The sequence below is a fragment of the Puma concolor genome, chromosome C1, assembly GCF_028749965.1.
Source record: "Puma concolor isolate L17-30 chromosome C1, mPumCon1.1.hap2, whole genome shotgun sequence".
NCBI classification, from domain to species: domain Eukaryota; kingdom Metazoa; phylum Chordata; class Mammalia; order Carnivora; family Felidae; genus Puma; species Puma concolor.
Genome location: NC_141674.1, coordinates 107,005,210 through 107,029,330, shown reverse-complemented (window position 1 = coordinate 107,029,330; position 24,121 = coordinate 107,005,210). Strand labels below are relative to the sequence as shown.

The 24,121-nt window shown below is 51.3% G+C and overlaps 3 protein-coding genes across 3 annotated transcripts in view; 2 read left to right on the top strand and 1 right to left on the bottom strand.

Moving 5' to 3' along the window:
• Positions 1–24,121, bottom strand: part of RIIAD1 (regulatory subunit of type II PKA R-subunit domain containing 1) — a 223,653-nt gene that overhangs the window by 107,166 nt on the left and 92,366 nt on the right. The window lies entirely within an intron of this gene.
• THEM5 (thioesterase superfamily member 5) lies at positions 782–8,963 on the top strand. Its single transcript, XM_025912360.2, has 6 exons — positions 782–1,108; positions 2,273–2,474; positions 3,682–3,820; positions 7,946–8,056; positions 8,385–8,509; positions 8,805–8,963. Exons 1-6 carry the CDS (start codon positions 986–988, stop codon positions 8,846–8,848), a joined length of 744 nt encoding a protein of 247 aa, XP_025768145.1. The 5' UTR covers positions 782–985; the 3' UTR covers positions 8,849–8,963.
• C2CD4D (C2 calcium dependent domain containing 4D) lies at positions 17,414–20,047 on the top strand. The gene is made up of 2 exons (XM_086718234.1): positions 17,414–17,543; positions 18,654–20,047. Exon 2 carries the CDS (start codon positions 18,860–18,862, stop codon positions 19,907–19,909), a length of 1,050 nt encoding a protein of 349 aa, XP_086574360.1. The 5' UTR covers positions 17,414–17,543; positions 18,654–18,859; the 3' UTR covers positions 19,910–20,047.

Below are 24,121 nucleotides of genomic sequence, written 5' to 3'. Positions count from 1 at the left end.
TTCCCTGGGGTTCCCAAAGCATGAGAGCACCTTGGCTAAGCTGCTTCCTTCCAAATAATTTCCTTTTTTTTTTTTTTTTTAATTTTTTAATGTTTATTTATTTTTGACAGAGAGAGAGAGACAGCATGAGCGGGGAAGGAGCAGAGAAAGAGGGAGACAGAATCCAAAGCAGACTCCAGGCTCTGAGCTGTCAGCACAGAGTCCAACGCGGGGCTCAAACTCACAGACTGTGAGATCATGACCTGAGCCGAAGTCAGCCACTCAACTGACTGAGCCACCCAGGCGCCCCATCCAAATGATTTTCTGTCTCTGCCTCTAAGATCTTCCCCTTCTCGTGTGTATCCCCACGAGGGACCAGCAGGTGGAGGCTTCTCCGTGCCACCCCTTGTCTGGGATATCAGAAGGGGCAACTGAGAGCTGTGAGGTGGTTCTCTGAGGGCCAGGACCATACTAGGGCTTTGGTGGTCTTGCTGCAGACCACATGCCCCAAAGGCTCCACCACCAACACACACAGACCCTCCCCCAACATCCTCCAATCAAGAGACAGACCTCCATTATCATTCTGGGGATCTTCTTGGATTGTTCCCCAAACACTTCAGGGCAGCCCTCTGAGGCTCCATGTACCATATGCTATTTCTTTATGTATTTTCTTTGCCTCGTTAACAAATACTTCTTTCTGGACTCAGGCCAGTCCTGTTAAACCTTCATGCCCAAACAGCATTGGCCCCTCCCCAAGTGCTGGGTGGGGCTTGGGACCAGCTAAAGGCCCCAAGCATCTGTGGGTGTTGTGTCAAACCAGCCCCATCTTGCCTAATCATCTGCAGAAGCTTGCTGATGAAAACCTTGTGACAGAAGGGGAGAGAGACTTGTCTTAGAGTTGGCTGTACCAACAGCACCAGGGTGCAGCTAAAGAGCACTCACTCACTTTGCTGCTTCCTTAAGAGCCTGCCAGCAGCCCCACCAGCCCCAATCCTCACACTCAGCCATGATAAGGAGAGGCTTCCAGGCAGTAATAAGACTTGGCCACCACAGAGTCCTTCCTGGAGCCCCCCACGTCCTGCCCAGACTCAACCGCACCTCAGCGTTTGGATCCTCCACAGACTCCCTGGTGAGTAAGTTCCCAGCTCAGCCAGGCAGGCGGCCCTTCTCTTGGGGGCTTAAGGCATAAAGAGCACTCCAAATTTCCACTTCCCAGATCATGGATGGGCAGGTGGGCAGTGTAGTGGGAAGCTATTTGATTTGGCAAAGGGAAGGTGCTCTTGGAATACCCAGATCAAGGGGCTCCTGGCTGGCTCAGTTGGTAGAGCATGCGACTCTAGATGTTGGGGTCATGAGTTTGAGCCCCATGTTGGGCCCAGAGATTACAGAAGGAAGGAATGAAGGGAAGGAGGGAGGAAGGTGGGGAGGAAGGAAGACAAAGAAACCAAGGAGCCAGGATCCAAAACTAAAACCACTAGGACACTTTTGTCCTGGTCTGAATCTTGTGTGGCCACCAACAAGTCGCTTTCCTTCTGTGGCACACAGACCACTGCAGCTGAGTTGGGGGATTCCAGATGGAGGGGTCTGTGTGTGGTTTGGCAAAGCAGCTGGCCTACTGCCCAGAGCAGTGACTGATCCGTGAGCCTTCAATGCCATAGGGGGCTCACGTTGTCTCGCAGATGGTATCACACTTCTGTGGGTGCCAAAACCGTGTTTCAAAGGAACTACTCTGCCCAGGCACACTCACAGCTGTAGTCAGAGCTGGAGTAGCCCCTCAGGTGTGGGGGTGGTAATAGTGGTCTTCAACAGCTGTGGTCGCATCCCGTAGGGTAGACAGTGTCTCAGAACAGGCTCTAGTCTGACCATCAGTTCTCACACTCACAAGCTTCAATTAATAGGAACAGTATTCGCTATTATGGGAAGTTTTATTCCCTGAAACTTTAGCCATATTTCCTCAGTCTCCCCATTTGTACAATGGGGCTCAGACTAGCAGTTCTCAGCCTCAAAGGAGAGTTCACAGGTTTTAAACGGGACCGCCACACAGCAGTATGCCTCTACCTGTCAGCCCTGGTTCCTTTTTTTCCCCTTCCTTTACAGTTTAGCATCTCCTTGCCAGTCACCCACAGGTGTCCCCAAACCCTCTACAAGGAAAATGGGCTGTTTCTTGTATGTCAACACTGGTGGAAGGGCTTGAGGAGCCAGGAACCCAGGAGCAAATCACCTACAGGTCTCACAGCCCAAGCAGCAGCCTCCCTCCAGGAAGCTGTTTGGTCTCCCTGATTTTGCTGCCCAGGTTTCAAGATTCTGCCTGGAGAAGACGGATTTGAAGGATTATGCCCTTCCCAATGCCAGCTGGTGTCCAGACATGCTGAACTTGTACCAGGAATTTCTGGAGAAGACCAAGACTGATGGCTGGATCAAACTACCCTCCTTCAAGTCCAACAGAGACCACATCCAGGGGCTCAAGCTCCCATTCGGGTTAGCAGCTACCTCAGGTAAGGGCTGGTCTGGGAGGACCCCTGGGCACACCCAGCCCACCTGGGGGTTCAGCCAATCCCTTGCCCTGCACTGACTCTCCACCCTCAGGAAGGAGATACACAAACTCCCTTCCAGTTCTCAGCTGGAAGTCCTTTCTGTGTCTGCCCCACTCCTTATACTTTCAGCCCCAGCAGGTGGCGAAAAGAAGAGTATGCTCTCTGGTCTCTAGCTCCCCACCTCCCATCCAAGAGAATATAATCAAGTGGCTACCTTTGCTCCCAGCCAAGAGCAGCCCCCCTGCCCTCTGCCTTCTTACCTGGTGTTCTTCCGTATTGTCAAGCCTTATCCCAAGTCGTCCTCTCCACCCAGTCCCCACCCTCCCTGCAGGCTTTGGCATACCATCCTTGTTCTACTGGGCCCATAGCCAGTCTCCCAAAACACCCACCAGATGGATAGAACTTTCCACCTTCGTCTTTCTTCTTGTGTGTGCATGCATATGTGTGTGTCAGAGGGTGTCCCTATTTTCTTGTCTCATTCACATATGTGGTTTTCCTGCCTACTCATGAATGGGTGGTCCAGTAGACAGATGACCTTTAGGTTTATGTCACAAACAAGGCAGGGTCACCAAAATAATTTTTTTTTTCGAAGAACTTGGTATTCATCAAAAAAAGGATGTAGTTGTTGTCGTTGTCTTTCTGGGGGGAAAAAAACCCAGAACTTTGGTAGACTTTTCTGCACTTATTTTACTTTTTGGGTTTTTGAAAGATTTTATTTTTAAGTAATCTCTACACACATATGGGGCTTGAACTCATAAGCCTGAGACCAAGAGTCACATGCTCTACCAACTGAGCCAGCCAGCACTCCTATTTGACTACGTTTAGTATTTTACTGTTTGTTATTTTGAATTATATATGAATTACATGTTACATTTTAAATTTTCAGTGTTTAAGATCTGTTAAAGTCTTAATCTGGTCCTGATCCTATCTCTACACTCAGCCAGGGAACTTCCTGACTATTCCTCCTTCCAGACTGAGGGATCCCTGAGAAGAGGGCTCTGTCTCCACTCTCAGATTGCAGAGCCTGGGTGTCCTCTGGTTCTCTCCTAGACCCTGTGCCTGAGACAGGGCTCCAGACATGGTGCTGAATGGCTGGCCCTGCATCCCAACGGGCCCCATACAATCACGAACTCCCCCTCCAGCTACAGCCCTTCCTGTCTCTCCCCAGACAAAAGCGACTGGCGCATCTTTACCAGGTGCCTCCAAGTGGAAGGACAAGGCTACGAGTATGTCATTTTTTTCCACCCGTCCAAGAAGAAGTCCATCTGTCTTTTCCAACCTGGCCCCTACCTGGAGGGGGCCCCAGGGTAAGACCTGGGTGGATGTCCTCAGCTGCTTCCTGGGCTTGCTCAGTTGATGGATTAGCCACACACCAGGCCCTGGAGTCTGTACCTCTCCTTAAGGAGCTGGGTGGGGGTAGTGGGCACTGGGCTTCTGTCTCAACATCATGCCTGGGAGGGCATCCTGGGTGGTCTGCTCCAGTCCCCATTGTTCAGACAAGGAGAGCCTCCTTATGGAGATCTGAATATTTCCCAATAAGAAGGTGGTTTTGGGGCCCACTTTGAGAGAAGGGTGTGGTGACCTTGGAAGAGGACAAGATGTGGAGCCAGACTTCCAGTCCTGGTCTGCCTTGCTGGCCTTTGGACCCCAAGCAGGCAGTTTAACTTCTGGCCTTCAGCCTCATTACCTGAAACCTGGGGCAGTAATATCCATCTGCCTAAGTGGCTGAAAACTATAATATTGTATATACTCATGAACCATACAGCACAATATAGCTATCAGACACCATCTACCCAAACTTCATATTTTACCCGTGGACAAACTGAGGCACACAGAGGTAAGGTAACTTGCCCGCAGGAGCACGGGTAATCAAGGACAGATCAGGACTCTAATCTGGGTCCACCGATCTCTCTATTGTGTTCTGCTGTCTTCAAACTTGGAATAGACTGCTAGACATAAATTCCACAAGGGAAATCAAGCTAGCCTTGAGCCTCTTGCCCAAGGCCACTGTGCCACTAAGTCCGTGGTTGTTTGCCTTCTGCTCTGTCACTGTTCCTTCTTTAAACAATCGCTGAAAGCTGTTGGTGCCAGAGTCCCTGCAAGGCAGAGGGAGAAAGGGGGAGGCAGCTCTAGGGTCCCAAGGCCTGATAGGGACTCAGTAGCCGTTAAATTCAGAGATTTGGTTTTTTTTAACGTTTATTTATTTTTGAGACAGAAAGAGACAGAGCATGAACAGGGGAGGGTCAGAGAGAGAGGGAGACACAGAATCCGAAACAGGCTCCAGGCTCTGAGCTGTCAGCCCAGAGCCTGACGTGGGGCTCAAACTCACGGACCGTGAGATCATGACCTGAGCCGAAGTCAGACACTTAACCGACTAAGCCACCCAGGTGCCCCATCGGAGATCTTAATTGATGTCAGCACCTCCACAGGCCATGGTTTCAGACTGCAGCCCTTGGTCGCCTTGGCAATACAAAAGCGGTCTTCCATGGGGACACTGGTTTTCATACTAATGCATGCTGACACTGGGGGACTAGGTCAGAGCCCTGCACAGGTCAGAGATCTCCTTCCTTCTAAAGAGGAAAACCCCAAGTAGGGGGTGAAGTGTAGCTTTTATTTAGGGGCTCATGGATGTGGGTCAGGAGAGACAGAGGAGGACCATCCAACACTGAGGTCAGTAGGTTGAGGGGTCCAGAGAAGAGATTAGTACTGAATAGAAAGAAACACCCAGTTCGGTCTACTCTGTAGGGAAAAACCCAGCTCTCCTCTACCATTTCTTTCTCTCCTGTGTGTCTCCTTACTGCTCACACAGGACACTTTACTTCTGACACTTCTTATCACCACACGGGTGAAGGCTTTTCCCCACACCAAGCAATTCTGTGACACCAGCTGGGTGTCCTGCAATTTAACTCTATTCTGACACCATCTATCTGGAGAGAGCATCAGATCCCTCAGAGTAAGGGCTAGTCCACAGGCCTGCCCCCCACTTCAGATGTCAATCACAAGTAGCAGGCCCCCAGGCTCCCACGACTTCTGTCTGATTTGGCTATGTTGGGGAGCAAGAATTTCCTGCTGCCTTCAAGGGTCCTTCTAGCTGGATGAGGAATCATATTGATGTGAGACAGATGAACAAGAGGAAATCAAACGTAATAGTGTATAGGGGCGCCTGGGTGGCTCAGTCGGTTGAGCGTCCAACTTCGGCTCAGGTCATGATCTCATGGTTCGTGAGTTTGAGCCCCTCATCGGGCTCTGTGCTGACAGCTCGGAGCCCAGAGCTTGCTTCCAATTCTGTGTCTCCCTCTCTCTGCGCTCTTCCCCTGCTTACACTCTGTCTCTCTCTCAAAAATAAATAAACATTTTTAAAACATTTAAAAAATTATTTAAAATAATCTTCGTGTCAAACTGGCCCATCTTGTTGGTGGCTTGCGTTGGCCCCTACAGTTACAATTTGGAGGTTCCTACTAGCACCTCCTCACGTTCAATTACTTTGCTAGAGAGGCTTACAGAACTCCAGGGAACACTTATGTTTACCAGTTTATTAAAGGGTCTGATAAAGGATACCGAAGAATGGTCAGATGAAGCACGTTCATGGGCAAGGTCTGGGAGGGTCCCCAATGCATGCTGGAGCTTCTGTCCCTGTGGAGTCAGAGTGCATCACCCTCCTACTGTGCCTGCATTCACCACCCTGGAAGCTTTCCAAACCCTGCACCATTGGGATTTTATGGAGGCTTCCTCACACAGGCATGATCCGTCATTTACTCCATTTCTAGCCCTCCTCCCTTCTTGAGAGAATGGGGTGGGGGAAGGTGAAAGTGCCAAGATTTTAATCATAGCTTGGTCTTTCTGGGGACAGCCCCCATCCAGGAGCCATCCAGGAGCACGCCCAGAGTTGCCTCAATAGAACAAGACAGTCCCATCACCCAGGAAATTACGAGAGTTTCAGCAGCACTGTGTCAGGAATCAGAGGCAGACACCAATATATATTTTCTATCTTGTCATAAGTACCCACCCAGCCCATAGGCAGTTAGGAGGGGTAGGTTACCGGCTGGCCAAGGGCTATCCTGCAGAATCCACACACTTGCCAATGGGCCCCTGCCTGGCCAGTGAGGATAAGGAAAGAGTGGGTTTGGGGTTCTTCGGCATCAACTCCTTTATCCCTCTTTCAAGCAATGTGGAGGTACACGAGGGGTTTTGTAAACATTACCTCATGTAATCTGATGAGATAGGAATTATTTTTGTTCAATTTTTTTAATATTTATTCATTTTTGAGAGAGAGAGAGAGAGAGACAGAGTGTGAACGGGGGAAGGGCAGAGAGAAAGGGAGACACAGAATCTGAAGCAGGCTCCAGGCTCTGAGCTGTCAGCACAGAGCCTGACACGGGGCTCAAACCCACAAACCAAGACATCATCACCGGAAGTGTCCAAAGTCGGACACTCAACCAACAGAGCCACCCAGGCCCCTTAATAGGAATTCTTTTTATTCACGAATTATAGTGGAAAAACAGGCTCAGGAATTCTTTTTATTCACGAATTATAGTGGAAAAACAGGCTCAGAACAGCTTAGCAATTTAGCAGCTCAACTATTTATTTAGCAACTTGCTCAAGATCAAACAGGTAGTGAGAGGTGGAGTCAAACCAGGTGGGTGTGTGGTTCCATGGCCCCCAGCTCTCTCCCCTCCTGGTGGTGAGAAAAAGAGAGGAATCCATGCTAGCACAGTGGGGCAGCTGGGCTGGTCCATGGAGAACCAGGCTTTTGAAAATGAGAACCCTGAATCCGTTTTGTGCTGTTAGAGTTGGACACCCTTCTATGTTCCCCAACCTCACCAACAGTGAAGTAGCTCTGGCATGCAGGTCAGTTTACATAAGAATGAACATTTCTCTCACTTTAAGTAAAGCAAGAGTTTGCACATCTTGCTGAAGCAGGCCCTTTCTGCAGGCAGCCTACTGGCTGCTCGGAAGGCACTAGAGAGGGCAGAGGTCACATTTCACATTTAGCCGCCTTGAAAACGCAGGCTTGGCCCTGGCACTGGCTATAGTGACAGATAAGGTGGGGGCTGACCCCAGGCTGCACCTCCAAGCCCAAGCCAAAAAGTACAGGGACTTTCCCCTCCCCTGTATGAGCGCACCTTTCCAAATGATGGCAATTGCTGCCAGCAGTTAGGTGATGAATCAGAAAAATGTTTTTCCATGAACTTTATCAGAAAAAAAAAAAGCCCAACATTTTCCTGGCAAAATAAGATAATTGTGTCAGGGGGTGCTAACATGCTGAAGCAACACGGGAGAAACGCTGAAGTGACTTTGGCCAGTTTGATCAGCTGGGATCCTACTCTGTTTCCTTTCCCGTCCTGGAGAAAGGTACAGGCAAGGTGGTTCCATGGGCAGGGTCGGGGTCAGAGGGAGGCCCATAGCCCAGGCCTTATTCTCCCCACCCCCAGGTTTGCACATGGAGGGTCCCTGGCCGCCATGATGGATGAGACCTTCTCTAAAACTGCTTACCTGGCTGGAGAGGGGCTGTTCACACTAAGCCTCAACATCAGGTTCAAAAAGTAAGTATGAATCCTTGAGATGTCAGCCAAAGTCACACCTTTTTTTATCACTGAGGGCTGGCCATTCTCAGTGTTGGGTGCAGGAGCCCTGTCTGCCACTCTCCTCCCCCAGTTGCTGCTAAGCTGTTCCTCTAGTCCCTGGCCAGAGCACAGCCTCTCCCATCAGATTCCAGGAGCCTGCAAATGGGCCCTGAGCCCTGGGCCACTTGTTTCTTGGGGCAGGGTGGGTTGAAGAGAAGGATGAAGTGAAGAGGAGTGAAGGGATGGTGGCCAGGGTTAGGCTGGGCTAAGCCACATGACGGCTGGGCTAAGCCACGCCCTCTTTCAGTTTGATCCCTGTGGGCTCTCTGGCTGTGCTGAATGTTGACGTGGAAAAGATCGAGGACCAGAAGCTTTACATGTCCTGCATCGCCCAGAGTAGGGACCAGCAGAGAGTCTATGCCAAGTCCTCAGGTAAGGAGGTTCTCAGCCTCAGCCCAGACTCTGTCCTGCCACCATCACCCTCAGGACAAATGGAAGGAAGAATACTGAGGATCCAGTCCCAAACTGAGGTCCAGCTTTTTAGAGTGGGAATGGGCACCTGCTGTAGACTCTGATGAAATGAGGGAGAACCCGGCTAGGATTTTTTTTTTCTATGTATGAGTGGCCGGACCTGTACCACAAGGACAGGATCGGGTACTAGATAACAGGATGCAAATGCTCCGTGCACCACATCCAGCTCCTGCCACAGCTTGCCCTTCTCCTGCAGGTGTTTTCCTTCAGCTGCAGCTGGAAGAGGAATTGTCCCAGTGACAGTCACTGTGCCTGCTCAGGACCCACTGCAGAGCAAGGAGGTGTCTCCAGGAAGTGACGGGTGAGATGAAGAAGAGGGCACTTTCCTCTGAGTAAATAAAGATTCACAACTCCTTCTCAGGCTAAGACCTTTCTGTAGTGGGAAGCCAAGATCCTGCCAGCACCCCCCACACACCCACTTTCCCATCATCACCAACCAAGAGATTTCTTCAGCACCTGCACGTCGAGGCTCTGGGTGAAGCACCGAGCACACAGTAACGAGAGGCAAAGACAGAGCCCCGGTGCTGAGGTGAACAACAGCAGGCCACAAGCAGGGGGGCCTCAGCTCCTGCCACCCCACCCTGGCTCCTGCCGTGGATGCAGTACAGACACAAAGGGAGGGGTCAATTTCACTCTATAAAGGAGATTAAAAAAAAAAAAAAACACTTTCTAGAGGAAGCAGTGCTTAAACTGAGTCTCAAAACTTGAGTGGTGTTCACCAGGCAAGCAAGGGAGGGGAGGACTCTCCAGGCAAAAGGGATAGTAAAAGCAAAGGAATGGGGTAAAAGGGCAGAGTGACTTTGGAGAAGAGCAAGGTTTTGAGTAGGGCAGGAGTTTAGGGAAAGAGAAGGGGGCAGGGCAGGAGCAGACCATGGAAACCTTCCCAAACCCGGCTAATGCAACTTGAACTTTGTCTTGTAGGCAAAAGGAAGCTTTTAAAGGGTTTAACGTGGAGGCCGGCAGGGGGCGGACATAAAGTTTTGTTTTTTAGGAAGACGACTCTGGTGGCAGTAAAGGGGGAGTCAGCAAGCCTGACGGTGGGAACACTGGCTAGGAGGCCCCTGCAAACCCCCCAGCTAGAGATCGGAAGGCTCTGTCGTGAGTCAGAGCTTTGACAATGAGAGAGATGGAAAATGTTACACACACAAGAGTGTGAGACTTTGCCACTTATTATATGTACTGGATTTGTGAAGAAGAATCTTCCAGAATGACTCCAAGTTTCTGGCCTGGGGATGGCGGGTGGCCTTGCTGGGAGAACAGAGGAGCAGTTCTGAGGTGGGGGTAGACAATGAGTTAAGTTTCTCACACATTGAGCCTGCCGTGCCTGTGGTACTTTTGCCACGTGGCAAGCACCAGCAGGAACCTGGATGTTGTGGTCTGGAGCTGAAGACTGGTGAACAACTGACTCGGTTTGTAAGTCATCAATATGAAAACTGACACAGGACAGCTGGGAGAGAAGTCTACAGAGTGATGGGAGGGGAGGGGAAAGAAATGAAGGATAGGGAAGGGCTCAGAGATAGAACCTTTGGTCACACAAAGGGTTAACATTGGGGCAGAGGACCAAAGAGCCACTAGAGGCCTAAGATAGGACAGGAGTGACTATTCTGAAGAGGGAGAGGTCAGCAGGGTCAAATGCTTAAGAGAAAGCAAGACAGATGAGAACTAAAAACAGTCCTTTGCCTTTGGCAGTAAGGAAGGTGAGGTCTTCTTTGCCGGAAGGTGGGCACAAAATCCAAATTATGTTGAATGAAAAATGGATGGAAATGACAAAGTGACTCTAGATGATTCTTTCTAAGAATTTTGTTTGTTGCTGTTGTTGTTGTCAATGTTATTTAAAGAAAGAGGGTTGAGTGTATTTATAAATTGCTTTGGAAGGAGCCGGTGGAGAGAGGCTGAAACTCTAGGAGAGAGGCATCATCCAACAGAACAGCTGTCTGGTCTTAGAGATGGATCAAGAGCACAAATGGCAACAGCATCAGTGACTCTGATACCAAGCAGGATGGGAGGTTGAGAGGATTCACACCAGAGCACCTCAGCTTCCTCGGTGAAACAGGAGGCAAGGCCATCCGTGGGGAGAGAGGTCTGGAGGAAGGGCAGTGATTGGGATAGGCCACTGTGGGGATCAGGAGAACAGACCAACCAGGTCCATGTGGGCCAAGGCATGCAGAAGGCCCAGGTGCTGATGGAAAACAGGGAAGTGCACTGACCTGAGGTGAGGAGAAGGCGTGAGCCAGCTGGCAAGACCACGGGACAATGGCTGGTAAATCAGGTGAGGAAACAGTGGTAAAGGAGAAAAGAGAACATGGCCAGAGTAATGGTCTGACATGGAGAAGATTACAGACAGGGGGAGGCACTAGTCATCTAGGAGAAATCAGAACCTCCATCTGAGCTACAGATGAGAGAAGTGGAAAACCGAGCAGCCTCCTCAGGGATGGCAGGATTCTGTTAAGACAACTGGGTGCAGGGGATGCCCAGGAAGAGGTCAAGGACTCGAGAAGTTTTACCAAAGAATGAGAATTCCAAAGGGCATATCACAAATGATTGTTAATTATTAGGTGTGGTGAAGCCAAATACTAAAACAGGTAAACCTTTACAGCTCCATAGCACAACCCATATCTTAAATAGAATGGACTTCTTACGCACATAAAGTCCAGTTGTTGGTGTATAGGAGTCATTCAGGAATCTGGCTGACAAAAGTTCTGCCATATCCAACATATAATTTCCAGACTCATCCTGGGTGTTGATATCCAGTTACCAGATGGGAGAGGAGAGAATCACAAGGGAGGTGTTTGGGGGCCAAGCTTCAAGGTATTTCCATTGCCAGAACTCAGTCATGAGGCCCCAATAAACAGCAAAGGGAGGTTGGTTGGAGAATATGGTCTAACTATATGTTGTGGAAAAAAGAGAAAAGGGATTGGTGAGTAGCCAGCAACTACTGTCTCAGTCTGAGAGGAGGATCATCAGAGAAACAAACAGTCTACGCCCAAACCCTTATCCTGGCAAGTGAAGAATTCAAGTTCAGGCCTAGGCTGAGGTTCCAGGATCTGGGGCTGGGGCTGGGGATTCAGGGGATCAGAGAGAATGGACCCTTTTGTGGCATGGAACAGGGCCAGAGAGTTGTACACAAAGTCAGCAGTGGTGGGGAGGTAAGGAAATCAGGTTCTCTTTCTAGTAATTAGACCACACACTTTCTAAGCCACCAATCTTGAATAATGGGTCAAAGATTGGTGGACCTAGATTTGAAGGGCCTTGACCCAGTGGCCCTCAAAAGCTAGAGTCATACCAGAGGCCATAGCCAGAAATCTCGTGGCAGCCAACTTTCCACCCCCCCCCCATATATTCACATCAAAACCCTATTTTTCTGTGTTTACAGTTGCCCTGATAATCTACAAACACAGTGCATACCAAAAACTTGATGGACTTGATGGACCTGTATTCACAGTCAAGGAGAGCCTATTTGTCATTAAAACACTTCCAGTCAAGGAAAAGAATAAAAACAAAATAGTTGTACTTAAGTTTCCATCTTAAAATAGATTAGATGCATCTGATACTTCTAAAAGAAACAGGTAGAAATCTACAGAGGTGGGAAGGCCCCACAACCTGTCTGAGAGTGTCAGGCTTCACTGGATAAGACCAGGAGGGTGAGCAGGGACACTGGTAAGTGAAATGTTGTCATCATCTCTAGGCTCTAGGGCTTTGACAAACACCCCTCCCCTCCAGGAGGCCAAGTTGTGCAGCTTTCTAGGCAGAAACAGGGGAGGTGCTGCCTCCACACTTAAAACAAATTTACCTGGAATGCAACTATTGTAAAAGTAGATGGAGTGGAATCGAACTGGCCATCCAGACAAACGTGGCAGCTTCTCCTGCTTACAGCAGAGGATATGTGTTCTCCAGAAGCCTATGTCAAGTGTCAAGAGAATTGAAGAGTAAATAAGACAGCTGTAAGAACAACCAGTTCAAGAAGGCAGGAGACATTGGGAGCTCATACCAGCTCTTGAAGAAGGGACCCCTAAGGCCTTCCCGGAACTGCAAAGCTAGATCATTCATCAAAGGTCCTGGGTAAGGAGCCAGAGCTATCAGACACAGTAGATCACCAAGCCCCTCACCTGCCAGCACCCGTAGTGAGCACTGGTGGCCAAGTTATGCTACCTGAGGCCACCCCTCAAGACCATGGGACAGACAGCTTAGCGAGACCCAAAAGCCCAGAGAGTCCTGTAACTGTTGCCTGTCTACCCGGAGGAAAGGCCTGTGCCCTGCCTGCCTCTTCATCAGGCTTCAACCCAGATGAACTCTGTAATGCCCCGTCCTCCAGGTGTGCCTCTACAATGGCAGTGGCAGGAAAAAGGAGATGAGGGCCCTCAGTCACATGTAATGTCCCCCAGGAGCAGCAGTGATGGTGCTGGAGGAGGTGAGGAGGCAGCACTCTGGGCCTCATTCAAGGGAGTAGTTCTGCTCAAATCCAAAGACCTCTAGGGTATAAGAAAGAACAATGCTCTTTGAGACAGAAGATCTTGGCTTCTAGTCTCAACTCTGCTACTGTTTGGCAAATCATTTCTTTCCAGGTCTGATATCTTACTGTTCTCATTAAGTCATCTTATGACTACTCAGTGTGCCAGTCATTTGTTTGATGGCTCCCAGATCCCCACCCCTACCCTACTCTGCCTTAGATTGTGCAGGGCTAGTGCATACAAACTACAGTTCCCAGTCTCCCTTGCCACCTCTCTTTGAGAGGCCCTAGTGGCTGACTGGAAGGCGGAAAGTAGAAAGAAGTAAGGGTAGTTCTCCCCTTCTCTTTGCTTTGAAAGGTGACCCAAGTAGTGCCTGTGTCTCCATGGTTCCAGATCCTGGTAGACAGTCCTCACCATCCTATTTGCCTTCTTAGCTTCTTCAATACCTTTGTAACAAGTTCCCTGTGTTAAAACTCCCTCTGTTGAACTACCCAGCAAGTGCTGTTTTCCTCACCAGACCCTGACGGATACAGCCAGGCTGTGGATTATTTGTAATCAGTTCTCAGTCCCCACACTGTGCAGCCCAGGTGGTGTGCACTCTTATATGCACCCCTGATTTCATCCACCAAAAGAAGGAAATGGAAGGAGAGAGGGAGCCGGAAACTGAATCGTCAACCACTGAGCAACAGTCCTAAACCAAATCTCCTCCCATTTTCCCCCTACATCTGTACAGCTGAGCACAGCTACAGAAAAATCTTGCAGCCATGCTGCCCGGTCTCAGCATAAAGTCATGATTGCTCTCCTAAAGGCGAGCCTGCAGTACTACCCAGGACCCATCTTGCATTTTCCCTAGAGCATCCAGTCCCCTGTCCTCCTGGGTGACTGTTCCTTTCCTGGTCCCCTCTACTCAAACCCTAAAGCCACCTTCTCCTCCATCAATCATCACTCTCAGCTGGTGACCTGAGTAATTAGAAGCATTCGGAGTAAACAAGTTCCCACTGCCCACTCCTCCACCTTCTACCTCTATCCAGTTACTCTATGTTCCCCCCAGTAGCTGGGTGAACTGTTTACACAGCAGGCAAAGGACAATTCCCAGAATGATTTCTCACACACGACATCTATTTCTTCAGGAATATTGCTGCACCAATTCTCCTCTGTCTCTTCTACATTACCAATTTTCCCCTTCCTATGGGATCTTTCCCATCGGCATACAAACACACCACTATTTCTGTCATTTAAAATTTTTTCTCTTGATTCCACTCCCTCCCACCCCCGGCCACTACCCCATTCCCCCGTGCTCTTCTAGTAAATCCTTCAAGAGAATTGTTTTTGCTCTCTCTTTCCCCTAACCTTTCAGCAGCCCACTCCAACCAGGCTTTTGCTTCTGCCACCCCATTGAAACTGGTCTTCTCAAAGTCACCAGTGACTTTGCATTGCTAAATCCAGTGATCAATTCTCAGTCCTCACCTTACTGGATCTTGTCACAGCATCTGGCACAGCTGGTTCTCCTCCTCTCCCCTCTAAATATCGGCATGCCCAGGACTCAGTTTGAGTCTCAAGCCTCAGACCCTTACTCTTTTCTACCTACACTTCAAGTCTTGTGACTTTAAATTCCGTCTTCATTTCTCTTGGTGCCCACATTTATATTTCCAGTCTGGAACTCTCCTCTGAGTTCCAGGTTCATAAATCCAATTGCTTACCCAGCGTCTCCATTTAGATGTCTGGCACGCATCTCAAACTTAATAGATCCAAAGCTGAGCTCCTAAACTTTCTCTCTTCTCAGCAAATGATAACTCCATTCCTCCAGTTGTTCAGGCCAAAAACTTTGTATCGTTCTCTTTCTCTTCAGATGGGGATGGGTCCATTTATTGGCTTTAGCTTCAGAATAGATCCAGATCCTGAGTCATGCCCCAATCATCTTGAACAAAGATTATTTCAATAGTCTCCCATCTGGTTTCTCTAATTATGCCTTTATCCCCTTCATTTCGTTCTCAACACAGCTGCCAGAGCAACTCTTTTAATACATGTCAAGTCATGTCACTCCTCAGCTCATTATAAGTAAAAGCTAAAATTGTCACAGTGGCTATAAGCCCCAACAGCATCTGTCCCTGTTATCCCTCTGACTCCCTCTCTTCTTCACTCATTCTGTACCAGCTATGCTGGCTGCTTTGCCTCCTTGAACACTCTAGGCATGCCTCCGCCTCAGAGCCTCTCACTGGTAATTCCTTCTGCCCAGAATGCTTTTCCCTCAGATAACCTTCCTCTCTCCTTCATGTCATTTCTAAAATGTTCTCTTCTCAAGATGGCCATCCCTGACCACCCCATTTAAAATTGAATGCTCCTCTATAATCCTTTCCTACTTTTACTTTCTCCCCAAACACTGATTTCCTTCTAATAAACTGTACTATTTTTACTTTTTTTTTTTTTCTATTATCTTTCTTCCTCCACTAAAGCATCAACTTCAGCTGGCTAGGAGATGTATCTCTTTTTTCACTGCTATATCCTCAAGTCCAACACAGTGCCTGGCACATGGTAGATAGTCAATGACTGAATGAATGAATGAATGAGGCCACAGAATCAAACTTGTCTGAATCCTACCCCACACCTGGACTTCTTATTATAGAAGCAAAAAATGTCTTGTTGTCAAGTCCAGATTGAGTTGGGTTTTCTGTTTTCTTGTACTTTTAGCAGAAGTGAGCTGAACTGATGCCCACGTATTATCTGACTTAGTCCTCATACTAACTCTGAGGATTAGGTATGTTCTCTCTGTCTTCCAGATGGGAAAAATGAACCCTGGACAGATTAAGTTATATGCCAGAGATCACACAGCTAGTAAATCGCAGAGCTGAGATCCTCAACCCATCTGACTGATGCCAAAGCCATGAGTTCTTGGCTGCAGCACTCCATGCAGACCACCCTCCCGAGAAAGGACACCAGGGCTGAGCTGAGTGAGGAGCTAAAAGGTCTGGGTCAGTACTAAAGGGTCTGGGGCCACCAGGGACCTCCATAAAAGAAACACTTGCTCTTTCAAAACTCTCAAGTATCAGATGTTAAAATACCATCGTGTTTCCTGCATTTCACCATTTGTCTTGTTGTTGTTGCTTGCATCTTTATTGTCTGTCTCTCCCCTTAGACTGCCCCCCATTCTATATATCCCCAGCACATAACACAGTGAATGGAAGACTGAATTGATTCAGGTATAATTCTGCTTAATGTCATTAATTCATTCAATAAATCCTGATTAAGAACTTGCCTGTACTAAGCACTGTCCTCATGATGCTTACAGTCTAGTAAGACACTAAATAATCACATACAAAAATCACAGAGAAAAAAAAAAACCTGTGACCAATGCCAGAAAGGAAAGGTATGGGGCACTGTGAAAGTATACAAGAGAAGTCCCTAATTTATTTTTTTAAGTTTATTTATTTTGAGAGAGAGACAGAAAGCCAGCACAGGAGGGTCAGAGAGGGGGAGACAGAGAATCCCAAGCAGGCTCCACACTGTCAGTGCAGAGCCTGATGCGGGCCTCTAACTCATGTACCAGGAGATCATAACTTGAGCTAAACCAGAGTCAGAGGCTCAACCAACTGAGCCACGCAGAAGTCCCTAATTTAGATGGAAGGCTGTCAGATCTGAAGGATGAAAGGGGGGGGTGTGGTCCTAGGGGAGGAAATAGCCTATGCAAAGATCCTAGGTAGGGAAAGAGCCTGACGCCTTCGAGAGACTGAAGGATGGTGGGTGAAACTGAGGGTCGCATCTTGCCAGTGGTGGCCTGTGCTTCCTAGGATCTGCTTGCGGGAGAGGGGAAGGAAAGGCGAGGCAGCCTCCATGTTCACAGTTTAACAGCCTTCTGCCAAAGACAGGGAGCACAGGACCAGCTTGAGCTTGGCCCAAGGACAGAAGGAGCTTTGTCGTCAGTGTCTCTATGTTCAGACATTTGGATCCTGGTCACTTTTCCTTGGGCCAGTGTAATTCAGAGAACTAGTCACAGAAAGTCACTCTGTCTGGGAAGCTATTGTGATGGCTCCAGAACTGCACAGGGTGTTGGGGGGAGGGGGAGGGGGTGGTCAAAGGATTCCAGCAAGGAAGGCTTTGCAGAATATGTGGTTTGTGTGATCAAGGTGATGGGTTTCACCTGGCAGGGCTAGGGTGTGGCCAGTGCAGCACACAGGGTGGTGGAGGCCACTGCCGATGATAACGACCTCCTCACTGCAGCCCTCCCAGGGGCGGGGGAAGCAGAGGAGGCTGGGGTCCCAGGACTGGCTTGCTGCTAGAAAGCTAGAGGAAGGAGTTAAGAAGGACGGGCTGATGACCGTGGAGACAGAGCTCTGTTTATCCAGGAAAAGAGGTCGTACGTAGGCAGCGGAGGCCCCTGCCAGCTCCTCCCAGAAGGACTGGGCTGGGGGAGCAAGCCAGAGAGGAAGCTACTCCCCTCCTGGCTCTGAACGCCTGCTGATCAGAGGCCAGGAACCGGCGGCGGCCTACAGGTGAGGCCTGCACCCCGGACGTCCGACGGAGCCTGCCATGGGCTCGGGCTCCCAGGCGGACGGCCGGAACGCTGCGTCCGCGGGTGGGGCGCGGGGGTGCGGTGAGCGAGCGGCAGAGGAGCCTCTGAGAGAGCCGCTCTGGGGGTGGCGGAGAATCAATACCGCCTTTGTGCTCAGTGGTTTCCTGGGGAGAAAAGGAGTGGAGAGTGGGAGTGGCGGCCCAACGGCCGGGCCCCGCCCGGCAGACTCGGGATGCGGCAGACTCGGGATGCGGCGGGGCGGGGAGGCTGGGAACGGGACAGTCAGGGCTTGGGGTGGAGGGGATTCTGTGTCCCCGAGAGGTGCATCTCCTTGGACGGCCCTGAGTGCTCGCAGGACAGCGGCCAGGTGTGCAGCGAGTCCGCTTCTGGCCTCGAGCCGCTCGGAAAGGAGAGGGAGGAGCAAGAGGAGGCAGGTGGGGCTGGGGCCAAAGGATGGCTCAGTCTTACGAGGATTGAGCCCAGGAACGGGGAAGGCAGCCAAAGGGGACCCCGGACAAGATCTTGGAGGAGGGTCTGCGTCTTCAGGACGCGCGAGGGAGAAGGGGATGAGCTTGCCCAGGGCCTCTATGCCTCTTCAGGGGAGCAAGATGTACAAGCGGAGTTTGGGATCTGGGTCCGTGTTTGTGACTACAGACCTTTTGGTGATTCGAGAATGTCCCTCTAATTCTCCTAACAGTAGCTAGAGTTCTTTCTAGTGGTTATGTTGGGCCTTCTTCTCTTTTTTTTTTTTTTTTTTTTTTTATAAATTTTTTTTTCAATGTTTATTTATTTTTGGGACAGAGAGAGACAGAGCATGAACGGGGGAGGGGCAGAGAGAGAGGGAGACACAGAATCGGAAACAGGCTCCAGGCTCTGAGCCATCAGCCCAGAGCCCGACGCGGGGCTCGAACTCACGGACCGCGAGATCGTGACCTGGCTGAAGTCGGACGCTTAACCGACTGCGCCACCCAGGCGCCCCTGGGCCTTCTTCTCTTTAGAGTGAACACCGTTAGCACTAACTGCGGAGTCTGCATTTGCCGAGGCCTGCATCTGAAAATGTGACTGTCCGGTATCCTCCATTTCTCCCCAGGCCTCCAGGCTTCACAGCCCCGTTTTTCCCGCCCAGAGAGGGGCCCGCGCGCTGGGGGCAAAGTGCTCGGCCCACCCGGTGTATGTTCGGAGCGTCACCCACCTCAAGCCCTCTTCTCTCCTCCGAAGGCCTTCCCTCCCGGAACGCTGAAATTGCACCTTCTCGGCCTCGCGGAATTCGGACTTCCGCCATCCTCACCCCACTTCATGTGGCTCTTGGAGAAAGCCGGCTACAGGCTGGGGGCCCCGGAGTCCGGGCCCCGATGGGCGCCGTCCAACCTGCTCCCCAAGCGCCGAGCCCGGGGCCCGCCCGCGCGCGCCTGTCCTAACGTCCTCACCCCTGACCGCATTCCGCAGTTCTGCATCCCGCCCCGGCTCCCAGACCCCGGCGGCGCCCAGCCCCCGGCTGGGCGCGGCCTCCCCGCGGCCTGTTCGCTGCCGCACCTGGCGGGCCGCGAAGGCTGGGCCTTCCTGCCTGAGAGCCCGCACACTCGCCGGCGCGAGTCCCTGTTCCACCCGCCGCCCCCCTCCGCCGCCAGGGGGCTGTCCCCGGCGCACGCCCGGCTGCACGTATCCGCCCCGGACCTGCGCCTCTGCCGGGCCCCCGACAGCGACACGGCCTCGTCGCCCGAGTCGTCGCCCTTGGGCTCGCCGCGGCCAGACCCCGGCCGGCCGCGGCCAGACCCCGGCCGGCCCCGGCCGCGCTCGGCGGCCCCGGAGGAGGCGAGCTCCGCCCGCACCAGCCCGCACGCGCCGCGCCGCGCGGGGCCGCCGCTCTTCCACCCAGACTTCCCGTGCTGCCGGCTGCGGCCCACCAAGGAGAGCGTGCTGCGCCTCGCGCCCCGAGGCGGCCAGCTGCGGCTCTCCGCCGAGTACCTGGCCGGGCCCGGGCGGCTGCGCCTGCGCCTGGTGAGCGCCGAGGGCCTGCCGCGGTCACGGGCCGGGCCCGGGAGCGGCGGCGGCGGCTGTTGCGTGGTGCTGAGGCTGTGGCCGCGCGTCCGGCCGCGGGGCCAACGGAGCCGCGTGGTCAAGTGCAGCGCCAACCCCATCTTCAACGAGGACTTCTTCTTCGACGGGCTGGGGCCGCCAGACCTGGTGGCCCGCAGTCTGAGGGCCAAGGTGCTAGACCGGGGCGCGGGCTTCCGCCGAGATATCCTGCTGGGAGAGTGTGAGACGCCTCTTATGGCCCTGCTGCCCCCCTTGGGTGGGGAGCTGGGTCCGGGGGCCTCCCTGGCGCCTGGCCATCTCAGTCCATAGGCTGAGAACCTGTCTTTTCCTCAGGAGGCCTCCACTCGATCTGCAGTATTCGTTCTTTTCAGGCTGCCTGGCCGGTATTTATTTTTGCTAATAAAGTGTCTGCTTCTAGCAGGGTTTCTCCCCTGTTGGCACCCTATACTCTCAGATCTGCAGCCTACTCTCTTCCCTCTGCCATGGCTGTACCAGGGATGGAAGAAGCGCGTTCACACTGAGTTGGAGCAGACCTCAAGTGGTGGTTCTCAAACTTGAATAAGCATTAGAATAATCAGACATCAGCAATGCTGAATGAGTGTGTTAAATATGCAGACTCCTGGGCTCCATCCCCAAGAGACCCTGAAGCTAGTTTAATAGGTCCGGGCTGCGTAGGTCCTAAGATCCTGTCCAAAAAGGCCTCCACCCCTCCTGGGGGCCCTCCAATCACTGAGTCACTCCAGAAAAAAGCTCTGTGACTGAAACAAACATCAGCCACACTCCCCCTGCCCCCCACCAGTCCCCCTATCTCCGGGGATTCCAGCAATCCTCCACTCATCTACTCCCCACTTGTACCCACATCTGTCATGAAAAGAGATGAAATTTCTGTATCTTGATGAGTGAGTCAGGAGACATCAGACACAGTGCTGAGTTAGGTGTCCTGTCTCTTGCTTATTCCTGTGCCATCCTAGGAGGTAAAGCAGGAACCGAGAGTCAGACCAGCACGTGGGGACTGAATGATGGAGATAAAATGTCCCAAGGATTCATATGGGGAGGGAGTCCCACCTAAGTGTGAGAGCACTTCTTTTTTTTTTTTTTTTTTTAATGTTTTTTAATTTATTTTTGAAGGAGAGAGAGAGACAGAGCATGACTGGGGGAGGAGCAGAGAGAGAGGGAGACACAGAATTCGAAGCAGGCTCCAGGCTTGATGCTGTCAGCATAGACCCCGACATGTGGCTCGAACTCATGAACCGCGAGATCATGACCTAAGCAGAAGTTGGATGCTCAACCAACTGAGCCACCCAGGCGCCCCGAGAGCACTTCTTAAGGATGCCCAGTGAATAGGGGGAGGGTGGGGATGATGGATAAATGTAGGTCAGATTCTGTCTACCTCCTACCTAAATGTCCCGATGTCAGCAGTGACCTTCTTCTCTCTCCACCTTCCCTGGAGTAGGTTCCTCTTGGCTCAGGCCAGGCTTAGAGAAAGAAAGGAGGGAGGAGGGGAAGAAAGGGAGGAAGGGAGGGAAGGAGGGGGGAGGAGAAGACACTGGGCCAACCAGCTTCTTTCCCCCTCCCCCTTGGGCCCTTTCTCAGTTTCCATGGTGCCCTGAATGGGGGCAGGGAGGGGCAGGAAGAGCCTGCTGGATCCTGATAGCCCTCAGTATGTGTAATGCTAACACAACACACACATACCTCCATTCAGATCGCCCAGATTCCTTCTCCATCCTCTGGTTAGGTACCCCCACCTGTTGCCCCAGCCCAAGACCAGTAAAATCTTGCTCCAGATGTCCACCAGGTGGTAGCATTGACCAGGCAATAATAAGTGCTAACAGCTACCAAGATTATCACCAAGCAAGGAACTGTTCAACAACTTGTCGACTCAGTTTCTTCTTCCCAGCAATTCCCAGGAGAGTTAAGTACTATTGTTATCCAATATGACCTTGGTCTTTACTCATCTACTGAGGAGTAAAGCTAGGATTTGAACCCAGAGAGTATGGCTTGAGTCTGGGCTCTTAATCCCCTCATTATCTAATATATAGGTGCCAGCTGCAAGTTCCCAACCAGGTCACTCTGAAAGGGGTCTCCTCCTGCCCTAGGATGACAGCACTCCAATTTTTTCAATCTGTGAAGTCACCCATGGGTCTAGCTCTGTCCTTAGAACTGTCCTACTTCAACCCCACCCCACCCCTGCCCCCATAATAACCTTTGGTAAGCAACTGCATTCAATGCCCAATTGAAAGTCCCTGGAAAGAAATGTAGAGGACTTTAACTTTCATTCCTGCATTCCTGCAATACAAGGTAGGGAGGCCCCGCGAGGTGCCAGGCAGTGATCAAAACAGACATGAGGTTCAAACAAGTTACAAAATGAGTAAGTAAAATGTAAAAAAAAAAAAAAAAAAAAAGTTATTTGGTAAGATAGAGAAAAAGAAAGCAGGAAAGGGGCATAGAAAAGGGGAGTCACTGGGGCGCCTGGGTGGCTCAGTCGGTTGAGTGTCCGACTTCGGCTCAGGTCAGGATCTCACAGTTTGTGAGTTCGAGTTCGAGCTCCGTGTTGGGGTCTATGCTGACAGCTCAGAGCCTGGAGCCTATTTCAGATTCTGTGTCTCCCTCTCTCTGCCCCTTCGCTGCTCGTGCTCTGTCTCCCTCTGTCAAAAATGAATAAACGTTAAAAAAAATTTTTTTAATTAAAAAAAAAAGAGGGAGTCAGATAAAGAGAAGGGAGGACTATAGGAATGGAAAGAGAGAGGGATGGACCAAAACATCTTTTGTTAACCACAGTACTTTGTACCAGGTCTCGTGTCTTACCTGTGTTATCCCAGTAATCATCACAACCGCTCAGTAAGGTAGTTATTGTTTGTTAGTCCCATTTTCCTGACAGGCAGATCAGGGAAAAGCCAGGCTGCAGGGAAGGTTTAGGACCCTGGCTCCACCAGATGCCCCACCCCACCCTGCTGCTCAGAGGCGGCTGTGAGGTGGGAATTCACAGAGCAATTCACTCAGTTCAAAGCTGTCAGCCGGCCCCTGTGATGGGGGCCACAATGTCCCTGGAGAAACTTCCTGGCCAGCTAAAGCCACAGAAACATGCCCTAGGACAAATCAGGTCCTAAGAACCCCTCTTGTGTGCACACAGCTGGGGCCTCAAAGCCTCCAGGACAGTTATTGTTGTCCCCTTTTTACTGATGTGGTAACTGGAGACCAATAAATGGCAGGCCACCTTCTTATCCAAGTCTTTTGGCTCTAAGAACCAGAGCTCCTGCCTTTCAACCCTCCTTGCTGCATCCAAACCTAAGTGACCACAAATGTTAACTGACAGATGAGTGATACAGGCAGGGTCACCATAGAAAGTTCAGGGCCAGGAGCTGGGGTCAAACTCCTGCTGTTCCCTCCACCCACAGTGGCCTTTGTGACAGGAAAGGGGAGGGGTGGAGGCTGTGAGATCTACAGATGTTTATAAAGCACTGGTTGTGCTTCTTCTAATGGTTTGGGGAGGAGGAGGGACAACCCCCTCCTTGGGTCACTCCAGTGGGTTGGTGGGTTGAGGTCTCCCCCACCCCCACCCCCCGCCCCGCATGGACCTCCTAGAGAAGACCCAGGAAAGGTTGTCCTAATCAATGAATCAGGCTTCCCAGAGGGGTGGCCCTTGGAGGATGGGGCTGGGGTAGTATGTGGTCCGCAGCCTGCCCAGGCCCCACATATACTTTCCACCTCCACACCCCCAGGCACCCCCCTGGAAGGGCAGGCTCGCACTGAGCTTCAAGTGGTTTCTGTGGCTTAGGGGGTGGGGGGGGAGGGAAAACAAGTTGGTGACTGCTCTCCAGTTCCAAGCCACCACCACCACCACCCTCCACCCTCTCCAGGCTGCTTGCTGGCCCCCTGAGTTGAGATTCCCCAGCCTGATAAGGGAACTTGGGCACGTGGGGGGGGTGAAATGATTCTCAGATCCCTATCAGCCTCTTCCTTGCATAAGAATGTAAGAATGCATCGGAGGAAAAAACCACTGCCTGATTTGAAAGGACTGATTCCTCCAGAAAAAGGGGCTGTGATTGGAGCAGGAGGGAGGAAGGTTAGGCATGGGCTGGGGGGGGGGGGGGACTTCCAAAAGGATGACCATGGTACCTTCTTGCCCTAGGGAGAAAGAGCCCCAGGCATGTATGCTTAGGGCAGGGAAGGAGTAGAGACCTGAGAGTGTCCAGGAGGCACGTGACTCACAAAGACCCAGAGGCCAGGACCCTGTCTTCCCGACCCCCGACCCCCTGCACTTCGTCCTCACCCCGCACAGTGGCACAATTAGCATGGCTAGGAGAGACAGCCATGCCTGTAGTATCTGGGGTGGGCAGGACCACCTGGCACAGTGCCAGGGCCTCCACTCTGTACCCACAACTGGGATGTCAGAAAAGACCCTGGGAGACCCAGAGTCACAGAGGAAGAGAGGCTGAAAGAGGAGAAAAGATGGAGAGGTACAGAAGACAGACCCATAGACAGGGAGGAACTGGCAGGGAGAGACACAGATAGAGGATCCTG